Below are 12,884 nucleotides of genomic sequence, written 5' to 3' on the forward strand. Positions count from 1 at the left end.
AAAAAAAGATCTTTCTTAATAAAAACTCATTTTAGGGAAAAGTAGTTTTTTCTTTGTAAAGATTACACTAACAACTTGAATTATTGTCTGGATAAATCCATCACAACACACTTAGAGCAAAGTAGCTTTGTGTCACATGATGAAAATAACTTTCCAATATCTAGAAGTGTAAACTCATGGTCTACGGTGTAAACCAACTTGCTTTAATGTATCTAGCTACTGTCCCTTAAAGCCGATTTATGCTTGGTGTTGAGGCTCTGCATGGAGGTGTAACCGATGTGAAATTGGCTAGCTTGTTAGCGGGGTGCGCGCTAATAGCGTTTCAATCGGTTGACGTCACTCGCTCTGAGATCTTCCTTGCTCTGCAAGGGCCGCGCCTTTTGTGGACGGATGGGTAACGATGCGTCTAGGGTGGCTGTTGTCTGTGTGCAGAGGGTCCCTGTTTCGATCCCAGGTAGGGGCGAGGAGAGGAACGGGAGCAAAACTGTTACAGAGGGTGTGATGCAATTGCTGAGCTTGCGGAGGCCAAATCGAGCGTACACCTCCCAAATATTTTAAAGAGGGCTCTATAGCTCCGCATTGACATGATTGGTTGACGTTAGGTGGAGGCGGAAGGCCTGTATAAACACAAACCCACTTCCTTAACAACAGCTCTGCTCCACGAAACGCATGAAGTATGAATGCCCTGACTTCTGCAGAGGCCGTATGACAGCATTTCAAGTCACACCTGTACATTAAAGCCGATTTATGCTTGATATGGCCATGTGGCCCGAAGACTGTATGGAGAGTTGTGTACCGAATCGCCGTGCGCCTCCCAAATGTTTTAACAATGCGGATGGCTCCGTATAGCTCTGCATTGACAAGATTGGTTGACAATTTATGGTCATTAAAAGCCAATGTATGGTCATTCAAGCATCGAATTGGCCATACAGTATTTACTGCAATGTGGCCTCTACATAAGTCAGGGCATTCATACTTCTTGCACTTCGAGAAGCAGAGTTTAAGGAAGTGTGTTTGTGTTTATACATGACGCACTGCCCCCACCTACCTTCAACCAATCATGTCAGTGCGGAGCTATATGGAGCCCTACACATTGTTACAACATTTGGGAGGCGCACCGTGATGTGGTAGAGCTTGATTTGGCCTCCGTTAACTGGACCAGATTACATCAAGCATAAATCGGCCTTAGTCAAACGCGTATGTTAACTCCGTATTAACGTTGAGGTTTACAGTTTTAGCGGACTTTTCTTAGCGGATTTACAATCATCGCGAATTGAATTATGGGGCGTTTCAGGCCCGACGTGAACATAATTGTACACTCGCAAACTCCATTAGAAACGAGGGCTCAGGGGCTTAAATTGCAAACTTTCCTTGCTTGGCTAATCATTTGGACCGACGACAAATATGGCTGCGGCGATTCCCCAAGGGCATATGACGAGGGTGTGTCTTTTAAGTGTTTGGACTGCAACCTAAGTATTTGACAGTTCCATAAGAATTTATGTCAGGAACTAAGAGGGGCAGCTAAAATGGGTCCTTCGTTCTTACGTCCTCAGATGCACTGACACAAAAAACGTGGGTTATGTGAACGATGAAGTAGTTGTGAAACAGCTAGCTAGCTAGCTATACAATACCAAATTATTATCTTTTTGTAATTGATAAAGTAGTATAACATCAGTCGGGAAACTCGGCACCGTAGGGACACCTTGAAGGGCACAACACGTCAGTAGACACCACACACCGAAGAAATGTCCTCAGTCAAGGAGGAAGGTAACGTTACATGCTGTGTGAATGAATGACCGCTTCTCTTCAAACTGGTTAGATGCAGTAGCTAGCTAGCTAACGTTGCTCGATCATTGTATTTTATAATTATGATTCTACGTAGAACGAGGCATTGTTTGTCTCCAATGCTTGTAGAACCAGGTTCAGCCAGAGATAGATTTGGAAAATCTATGTCGCTGATTTCAGGCATGGTGTGTTTCAGTACAAGTAGACGGACTGCTGTCGGTGTGATAACTTATGAATGGGTGATAATGCAACTACGGGCACTTCTATGTCCTCGGGTCAATTTTGGGGATTTTATAAAAAATAAAACAAATATTTGTATGTTACGTTCACACTGTAATCACCCCATACCCTTTTAAACGCCTCTCTATCAAGTCTTTTAGCTACTTTTCAGATGCATTTTATACCTCAATTTAACTATTTTGCCCTTGTCCCTGACCCAGGCTTTTAAACTAATATGTTTTTCTATGAGAACATTAATAATTACACATTTATATAATGTTATGTAATACAGAGTCAATTAAATAAAATCTATATCAATATTTGTGAGAATGCCCTTTATATTGTTTTTTTGACACCTTTTACACCTTTGGAAGTGGTGTCATTTCCACCATTAAGGACAAAATACCTCTTAATAAAGTTTTCAATAGAATGTTAATTTAGTTACCATGGAAACATATTGTGACACTGAAGCACATGGCTGCAGTGGACAGTTGTTCCAGATGTGATGTCCAGAAGTTTAAGAAAAATCGAGGTAAATATTGCTTGTGTAGAGAATATTTTAATTGTCAGTCATTTCCAAACAGGCTATAATTTCTTTAATTTGTGGTAGAACTTTTGAAAAAAAAGTATATTTTTATGTATTTAGTATAAACTATATGCTAGCTGTAATACTAACCAAAGCATGCTGAGCAGTCTGTCAAATTTTTTCAGAAACTGTAGAAGTGTAATTTCCATCAGTCATTTCCATCACAAACTTAAGTGTGGTGGAAATGACACATCAGTTATCTTGTTTTTACATTACTTGTTTTTTTCTTTAGGCTTATTTAATCATGTTTTAAATTAATTGAATCTAGAAAATGCTCCAAGGTGTGCACAATTTGAAAACTAAGTAGTGTTTGTCTTTATTCTTAAAAGATGCCACATAAAACAGCACAGAGGTCACAGACCATATAGAAACAAAATAAATAAAAATCCTATACGATACCAGGAAAATCTACCAAAAGTCAGGGAGAGATACTGGAAGAAAAGGGAGAAGTGAAATCTATCTCTGAGCTTACAAAGCAAGAACAAAGAAACAAGAGAAGGCAATGGAAATGCAACCAACAGAATAGAAGACAGACTTTAAAGAGAACAGTTGCAATGGAGACCTACTTATCAGGCAACATACCACCTCAGTCACCAGATGACTTGCAGCCAGAACATGAGGCTAACATACCTGCCCCTAACTTGCCTGCCGCTGATGCAGACCCTGATACCCCTTCCTCGTCGTCTTGTAACAGGAATGAGAAGTCGAATACTTGCTGGAAGGAAAAAGGTTGGAAGAGGTCGATCAAAAGCATACAGAGACCTTAGTATGACAAACATCAAACTTGATAATGCTTTACGGAAAGCTGAGAAACCTTTTTTTGTATATGATCGACTGATGAACCAAATGGAGAGACAAGATTCCCCAAAGACAAAACAGCAAATGAAGGGACCGCTGAAGAACTTGAGAAGGATTTTATTGTTTCAAAATGCCATCATTGCAGAGTTAAAACAAAAGTATTAAAAAATGTCAGGTGCCAAGGACAAACAAGTTGCTTCAAAAACGCTAAAGCAATGAGGGCAAATGAAAACAGACCATCAAGTCTTCATTACTCCAGGAAAAATCAGTGTAACAGAATTAGCACTGCCACAGAAGAGAAAATGACTAGATTCTGTGAACGTGGTGACAACAGCAGAGCAACAACAGGGAAAAAGGACCCACTAACGAGGAACAAGAAGAAAAAGCAGAAGCGCTTCTTGAATGGCACAATTCAGAACCTTTATCAGAAGTTTGAGGGAATATTCAGAAATTCAAATTTCCTACTGTGAAATCTGGAAAAGATGTCCTTTTTGGGTTGTCAAGCCAGCAGTCCAGGATAGGGACACATGTCTCTGAAAAACCCACGCCAACATCCAGTTCATGGCGGACAAACTACAGGATCACAAAGTGATCAGCTGCAGCAACATTGAGAAAGTTATTGAGTCTTTGTGCTGAGAGAACCCGAAGAAAGAGTGCATGTATGGAGAGTGCTCCCTTTGTCAAGCAAAAGAGCTTGAAACATCTGATTTTGATGCTGGTGAGCAGACATGGTGGTTTGAGTGGAAAAACAGAGGGACACATGGGAGAAGTTCACGGTACATTTGACAGTAAAATAAAAGGTATGTGGCACACTGTAGATTCTATTGGAGGACTTCTCCAAAGGATTGAAAGAGAAGTTGGGGAAACACGTGTACAACATTCCACACCAATACTCCAAACGGAGAGAATTAAGAGAATCTGGGGAAAGAGGAGATCATTGTGCATATTGACTTTGCAGAGAACTACCTGTGAAAATGGCCAATGAGAGATGACATCATATGGTACAGACCACAGCATGTGCATGGACTTGTCCCTGAGCCCCATCCAGGGTCCAAAAGGCACATGGAGCTGGATGCCTTGGTCTGGGAGGAACTTAGCTCTCTTTCTAAGCCTTAGATACACTTGGAAACTCCCTATACATTACATACAAAGCAGGGAATAAAATCATACATTAAATAAAACATGTGTAGCTCTCAATGAACTCTTCCCTCTATATGTGCTAGAATTTATATTTGTAGCATCTAAGTGTAGTCAAGGACAACACATTGTTCTCATGTTGAAAAGGTGCTAATTCCAATGTTTTGAATCTTACTTTGTCTTATATTAATGAAACGTGTAACAATGGTTGTTCAAATTATTTGCAGTAAAATATTGTTTTCATACATTGTAAAAAAAAAAATATATATATATATATATATTTTTTTTTTAATGTCATTTCCACCACACCTTGTCATTTCCATCACAACCCATATTTTTGAGGTAAATTAGTATATTATGTATAATTTACATACATTTTATTTGTTTTAGATATGGAAATCATATGGTTATCATAATCCCACACAAAGGTTGGGTGGAAATATCTTATTTTTCATGATAATTTTCAGCTGTCACCAAGGCAAGTTTATACATTCAGGCGTCATGTTGAATTATTCATATTAGGAAAACCTTAATCACTTAAAATAATATTCAATACAAGTTCATGTACAAATGTATTAGAAATCCGTTAAAGATCAATTATATGATTTCATTTTCAACTAAAATGTATGTTTAATGAAGGGATGGAAATTACATTTGTCTGGGGGAAAATTACAAAAATATATGCATTCCTGAATAGTATGATCGCAGCCATTATCAGATATAGTTTCTAGACAAATCAAAGACAAGTACAATACTGGTAATATGGTGTTTGAATAAGTTTTAATTTCTGAAAGTTTGCACAGCCAAAGTGCCCGAAGTTGCAGAATAACCTGAAATATAAATTGGCTGGCCATTAATTTACATCACATTTGACTATGTATAAGTAAATAGTATTTGATTGGACATATTAGGGTTGACTAACTCCAGTCCATAATCCTCTTCATGCCACTTGAGTCAGCGGAGACTATTCTCACTGATATCGGCCTGTCCTCTCCACACCAGGTAAGGACCGTGTCATCTTTGTGACTAAGGAGGACCATGAAACACCGAGCAACGCTGAGCTGGTGGAGGAGGATCCTGATGACCCCTATGAAGAACGAGGTGAGTAGAGAGGAGTAGTGCTTCTCAATTAGATTCCATTGAGCCCAGATTAGCTCAATTGCTAACTAGATTGACATGAGGACATGCCCCATGCCTTACATGTTTTCATGGGTTTGTTGTGACATTGGCCAGACTTGCTGCCCTCTGTGATAACCAGTAACCTAATAGAGTTGCACTCCTTTCTGGTATAATTAGTATCTGTTTCCCTTTTTCTTTGTCTCCTCCCAAGGTCTGATCCTGCCCAATGGGGAGATCAACTGGAACTGCCCCTGTCTGGGAGGGATGGCCAGCGGTCCCTGTGGAGCATCGTTTAAGGAGGCCTTCTCCTGTTTCCACTACAGCAAGGAGGAGGTGAAGGGCTCAGAGTGCCTGGAGCAATTCAGGGGCATGCAGGAGTGTATGCAGAGATACCCAGAACTCTACCCCCAGGAGGACGACAAGGAGACCCAGGGAGGGCCATCTGAAATAGATCCCTCCAAACAAGACTCTGCCCCTGAACCAACCGCTACCCCTACACTTGCAGCCCCTGTACAAGACTCTAGCACTTCCACTGCCCCTGCTGACACCCCACCACCCTCAAACAGCTCAGACTGAGCACGATTCACAACAAGCCCTTTCTATGGATGTGTTAAGGTGATCCTTTTTGTATCAATTATTTAAACTGATAAATGAACGTGTTGACTATTCCCCCCCCCCCACTCTAACCCAGATCAGGTTTTGCTCATAGAATAAAAGAGACTTGTAGAGGGAGAAGGGTAAGAAAAAAGATGGGATAACTTGACTCTAGGTGTGTGTATATTTATCTCTTTTTGCTCCTTCAGGAAAAAAATAAGACCATGTGCTGTGCTATCCTTTGCCATTACTCATGTTCTGTTTTTGTATTGATTGTTCTCTTTACTATAAAGTCCATTAGTAATTGCTTTTTGTATTTTAAAAATGTAATTTCTACTTTTTCTTTATTTTTCCATTTGTCTTATATATTTAATTCACACCTGGTTTTTCATTTTTATTTTCCAATTTTTTCAGATTCTGTGGGTGCCTTGCAAAAGTATTCAGACCCCTTGGACTTCCTCACATTTTGTTGTCTTACAAAGTGAGATTAAAATTGATTTAATTCTCTTTTTTTTTGTCAACAAATCTACAAAAAAGACTGTCAGTGAAAGAAAAAAGTTGAATAGAAATGAAATAACTAAAATATAGTCGTTGCATAAGTATTCATCTCCATGAGTCAATACATGTTAGAAACACCTTTGGCAGTGATAACAGCTGTGAGTCTTCTTGGGTAAGTCTATAAGAGCTTTACACACCTGGAATGTGCAATATTTGCCCATTTTACTATTTTAAAATTCTTCAAGCTCTGTCAAGATGTTGGGGATCATGGCTAGATTTTCGAGCAGAAATAAAAAGTCTTGCCATAGATTTAAGCAGATTTAAGTCAAAACTAACTTGGCCACTCAGGAACATTCACTGTCGTCTTGGTAGAGTTGGCCTTGTGTTGTAGGTTATTTTCCTGCTGAAAGGTGAAGACCTCTCCTAGTCTCTGGTGTAAAGCAGACTGAAGCAGGTTTTCCTCTAGTTTGTTGCCTGTGCTTAGCTCCATGCCCTTAATTTTTATCCAGAAAAACACATTCCATGATGCAGCCACCACAATGCTTGAAAAGAAAGGCAGTTACTCATGTGTTATGTTGGGGTCAAATCCAACACAAGGCTTTGCATTTGGGCCATGAAGTGTATTCCTTTGCTGTTTTTTTAGTCATTCAAAGATCATGTAACTTATTATGTGATTTGTTAAACTAAATGTTACTCCTGAACTAATTTAGGCTTGAATGTATTAATCCACTTTATATTTCAGATTATTTTGTTTTAATTGTTGACAAAAAATGACAAATCCATTTTAATCCCTCTTTGTAAGACAAAATGTGAAAAAATCCAATGAGTCAGAATACTTTTGTAAGGTACTCTATGTATTGTTTATGGATAGCTGAAAGCTTAAAAATATATATGAAATGGGAACGCAATAGAAGCTACAGTGCCTTCAGAAAGTATTCAAACCCCTTCACCTTTTCCACATTTTGTTGTGTTACAGCCTGAATTTAAAATGGATACAATTTCAATTTTGTGTCACTGGCCTCCACACAATACTCCATATTGGTAAAGTGGAATTATGTTTTTCAATATTTTTACAAATTAATGGATAATGAAAATCTGAAATATCTTGAGTCAATAAGTATGCAACCCCTTTGTTATGGCAAGCTTAAATAAGTTCAGGAGTACACATTTGTTTAACAAGTCACGAGTTGCATGGACTCACTCTATGTGCAATAATAATGTTTAACATGATTTTTGAATGACTACCTCTGTACCCCACACATACAATGAATTATCTGTTAATTATATGTGTGGGGTTGAGCAGTGAATTTCAAACACATTCAACCAAAAAGACCAGGGAGGTTTTACAATGCCTCGTGAAGAAAGGCACCTCTTGCTAGATAGGTTAAAAAAAAACAGACATTGAATTTCCCTTTGAGCATGGTGAAGTTAATTATTTTATTTTTATTTTATTTCACCTTTATTTAACCAGGTAGGCAAATTGAGAACACGTTCTCATTTACAATTGCGACCTGGCCAAGATAAAGCAAAGCAGTTCGACACATACAACAACACATAGTTACACATGGAGTAAAACAAACATACAGTCAATAATACAGTGAAAATAAGTCTATATACAATATGAGCAAGTGAGGTGAGATAAGGGAGGTGAAGGCAAACAAAATATATATATAAATAAATAAATATAAAAAGGCCATGGTGGCGAAGTAAATACAATATAGCAAGTTAAAAAAATAACACTGGAATGGTTGGTTTGCAGTGGAAGAAGGTGCAAAGTAGAGATAGAAATAATGGGGTGCAAAGGAGCAAAATAAATAAATACAGTAGGTAAAGAGGTAGTTGTTTGGGCTAAATTATAGATGGGCTATGTACAGGTGCAGTAATCTATGAGCTGCTCTGACAGCTGGTGCTTAAAGCTAGTGAGGGAGATAAGTGTTTCCAGTTTCAGAGATTTTTGTAGTTCGTTCCAGTCATTGGCAGCAGAGAACTGGAAGGAGAGGCGGCCAAAGGAAGAATTGGTTTTGGGGGTGACCAGAGAGATATACCTGCTGGAGCGCGTGCTACGGGTGGGCGTTGCTATGGTGACCAGCGAGCTGAGATAAGGGGGGACTTTACCTAGCAGGGTCTTGTAGATGACCTGGAGCCAGTGGGTTTGGCGACGAGTGTGAAGCGAGGGCCAGCCAACGAGAGCGTACAGGTCGCAGTGGTGGGTAGTATATGGGGCTTTGGTGACAAAACGGATGGCACTGTGATAGACTGCATCCAATTTATTGAGTAGGATTTTGGAGGCTATTTTGTAAATGACATCACCGAAGTCGAGGATTGGTAGGATGGTCAGTTTTACAAGGGTATGTTTGGCAGCATGAGTGAAGAATGCTTTGTTGCGGAATAGGAAGCCGATTCTAGATTTAACTTTGGATTGGAGATGCTTGATGTGAGTCTGGAAGGAGAGTTTACAGTCTAACCAGACACCTAGGTATTTGTAGTTGTCCACATATTCTAAGTCAGAGCCGTCCAGAGTAGTGATGCTGGACAGGCGGGCAGGTGCAGGCAGCGATCGGTTGAAGAGCATGCATTTAGTTTTACTTGTATTTAAGAGCAATTGGAGGCCACGGAAGGAGAGTTGTATGGCATTGAAGCTCGCCTGGAGGGTTGTTAACACAGTGTCAAGAGAAGGGCCAGAAGTATACAGAATAGTGTCGTCTGCGTAGAGGTGGATCAGAGACTCACCAGCAGCAAGAGCGACATCATTGATGTATACAGAGAAGAGAGTCGGTCCAAGAATTGAACCCTGTGGCACCCCCATAGAGACTGCCAGAGGTCCGGACAACAGACCCTCCGATTTGACACACTGAACTCGATCAGAGAAGTAGTTGGTGAACCAGGCGAGGCAATCATTAGAGAAACCAAGGCTGTCGAGTCTGCCGATGAGGATGTGGTGATTGACAGAGTCAAAAGCCTTGGCCAGGTCAATGAATATGGCTGCACAGTACTGTTTCCTATCGATAGCGGTTAAGATATCGTTTATGACCTTGAGCGTGGCTGAGGTGCACCCATGACCAGCTCTGAAACCAGATTGCATAGCGGAGAAGGTATGGTGGGATTCGAGATGGTCGGTAATCTGTTTGTTGACTTGGCTTTCGAAGACCTTAGAAAGGCAGGGTAGGATAGATATAGGTCTGTAGCAGTTTGGGTCTAGAGTGTCTCCCCCTTTGAAGAGGGGGATAACCGCAGCTGCTTTCCAATCTTTGGGAATCTCAGACGACACGAAAGAGAGGTTGAAAAGGCTGGTAATAGGGGTGGCAACAATTTCAGCAGATAGTTTTAGAAAGAAAGGGTCCAGATTATCTAGCACGGCTGATTTGTAAGGGTCCAGATTTTGCAGCTCTTTCAGAACATCAGCTGACTGTATTTGGGAGAAAGAGAAATGGGGAAGGCTTGGGCGAGTAGCAGAGGGGAGGGCAGTGCTGTTGACCGGGGTAGGGGTAGCCAGGTGGAAAGCATGGCCAGCCGTAGAAAAATGCTTATTGAAATTCTCAATTATAATGGATTTGTCGGTGGTGACAGTATTTCCTATCTTCAGTGCAGTTGGAAGCTGGGAGGAGGTGTTCTTATTCTCCATGGACTTTACAGTGTCCCAGAACCTTTTTGAGTTTGTGTTGCAGGAAGCAAATTTCTGCTTGAAAAAGCTAGCCTTGGCTTTTCTAACTGCCTGTGTATACTGGTTTCTAGCTTCCCTGAAAAGTTGCATATCACGGGGGCTGTTCGATGCTAATGCAGAACGCCATAGGATGTTTTTCTGTTGGTTAAGGGCAGTCAGGTCAGGAGAGAACCAAGGGCTATATCTGTTCCTGGTTCTAAATTTCTTGAATGGGGCATGCTTATTCAAGATGGTGAGGAAGGCATTTAAAAAAAATATCCAGGCATCCTCTACTGACGGGATGAGATCAATATCCTTCCAGGATACCTCGGCCAGGTCGATTAGAAAGGCCTGCTCGCTGAAGTGTTTCAGGGAGCGTTTGAGTGACTCAGTGATGAGTGGAGGTCGTTTGATCGCTGACCCATTACGGATACAGGCAATGAGGCAGTGATCGCTGAGATCTTGGTTGAAAACAGCAGAGGTGTATTTGGAGGGCAAGTTGGTTAGGATGATGTCTATGAGAGTACCCGTGTTTACGGAATTGGGGTGATACCTGGTAGGTTCATTGATAATTTGTGTGAGATTGAGGGCATCAAGCTTAGATTGTAGGATGGCTGGGGTGTTAAGCATGTTCCAATTTAGGTCGCCTAGCAGCACAAGCTCTGAAGATAGATGGGGGGCAATCAGTTCACATATGGTGTCCAGAGCACAGCTGGGGGCAGAGGGTGGTCAATAGCAGGCGGCAACAGTGAGAGACTTGTTTTTAGAGAGATGGATTTTTAAAAGTAGGAGTTCAAATTGTTTCGGAACAGACCTGGATAGTAAAACAGAACTCTGCAGGCAATCCTTGCAGTAGATTGCAACACCGCCCCCTTTGGCCGTTCTATCTTGTCTGAAAATCTTGTAGTTAGGGATGAAAATGTCAGAATTTTTGGTGGTCTTCCTAAGCCAGGATTCAGACACGGCTAAAACATCTGGGTTGGCAGAGTGTGCTAAAGCAGTGAACAAAACAAACTTAGGGAGGAGGCTTCTAATGTTAACATGCATGAAACCAAGGCTATTACGGTTACAGAAGTCATCAAAAGAGAGCGCCTGGGGAATAGGAGTGGAGCTAGGTACTGCAGGGCCTGGATTCACCTCTACATCACCAGAGGAACAGAGGAGGAGTAGGATAAGGGTACGGCTAAAAGCTATGAGAATTGGTCGTTTGGAACGTCTAGAACAGAGAGTAAAAGGAAGTTTCTGGGGGCGATAAAATAGCTTCAAGGAATAATGTACAGACAAACGTATGGTAGGATGTGAATACAGTGGAGGTAAACCTAGGTAATGGGTGATGATGAGAGAGATATAGTCTCTAGAAACATCATTGAAACCAGGTGATGTCATCGCATATGTGGGTGGTGGAACTGAGAGGTTGGATATATAGTGAGCAGGGCTAGAGGCTCTACAGTGAAATAAGCCAATAAACACTAACCAGAACAGCAATGGACAAGGCATATTTACATTAAGGAGAGGCATGCTTAATCGAGTGATCATAAGGGTCCAGTGCGTAGAGGTTGGTTGGGGGCACGGCGATCCAGACAGCTGGCCGGGTAGCTGGCTATCGGTAGCAAGATAACATAGGATGGAGGTCTGTTTTTATTTTTTTTTTTTTTGTCACCTCGTTCGTTTCCGTCGGTAGATTAGTGGGGTTCCGTGTGGTAGAGGGGATCGATTCAATTGGCAAAATAGATATAGTGCCCCAGGAAAAAAGAAAAAAAAATTGTCCGGTATATTTATTTAGATAGCAGCCGATAAGACAGCTAATAATTAGCAGATGGGTATTCAGAAACGTCGCAATGGAAAAGCCTGTTGAAACCACCTCGGACAATTACGTCGGCAGACCAGTCGTGATGGATCGGCGGGGCTCCGTGTCGGCAATAAAGGGTCCAGTCCAATTGGCAAAAGAGGTATTGTAGCCCAATAATTCGCTGGTAGGCCTCTTCGGCTAGCCGGCAGATGGGCCTAGCTCGAGGCTAGCTCAAGGCTAACTGGTGCTTGTTTCGGGACAGAGGTATTAGCCAGTAGTAGCCACCTGGTTGTAGCTAGCTAGCGACGATGATCCGGTGTAATTGTCCAGAGCTTGCGTCAGGAATCCGGTGATGTGGTAGAGAAAAAGCAGTCCTATATTCTCTGGGTTGATATCGCGCCTGCAGACTGGCAGGTATTTGCCCGAGCTGAAGCTGGCTGGTGTCCGATGGTGTACTTTGGATGGTGTATCAATACAGCCAGTCACAACAAATATACAGGCGTCCTTCCTAACTTAGTTGCCGGAGAGGAAGGAAACTGCTCGGAGGAAACTGAGGACATATCAACAACATTGTAGTTACTCTACAACACTAACTTAATGGACAGTGAAAAGAAGGAAGTCTGTAAAGAATACAACATTTCTAAAACATGCAACAAGACATGAAAATAATACTGCAAAAAACTGCCAAAGCAATTAAGTTGGTCCTGAATACAAAGTGT

At 41.3% G+C, this 12,884-nt stretch overlaps 1 protein-coding gene across 1 annotated transcript; it reads left to right on the forward strand.

Moving 5' to 3' along the window:
* Positions 1-490: 490 nt before the first annotated feature.
* LOC129847583 (mitochondrial intermembrane space import and assembly protein 40-A-like) lies at positions 491-6,745 on the forward strand. Its single transcript, XM_055915339.1, has 3 exons — positions 491-1,767; positions 5,528-5,626; positions 5,856-6,745. The coding sequence occupies exons 1-3, from the start codon at positions 1,746-1,748 to the stop codon at positions 6,218-6,220; spliced, it is 486 nt and encodes a 161-aa protein (XP_055771314.1). The 5' UTR covers positions 491-1,745; the 3' UTR covers positions 6,221-6,745.
* The last annotated feature ends 6,139 nt before the right edge of the window (positions 6,746-12,884 follow it).

This window comes from Salvelinus fontinalis, chromosome 3 (genome assembly GCF_029448725.1).
Source record: "Salvelinus fontinalis isolate EN_2023a chromosome 3, ASM2944872v1, whole genome shotgun sequence".
NCBI classification, from domain to species: Eukaryota; Metazoa; Chordata; class Actinopteri; order Salmoniformes; family Salmonidae; genus Salvelinus; species Salvelinus fontinalis.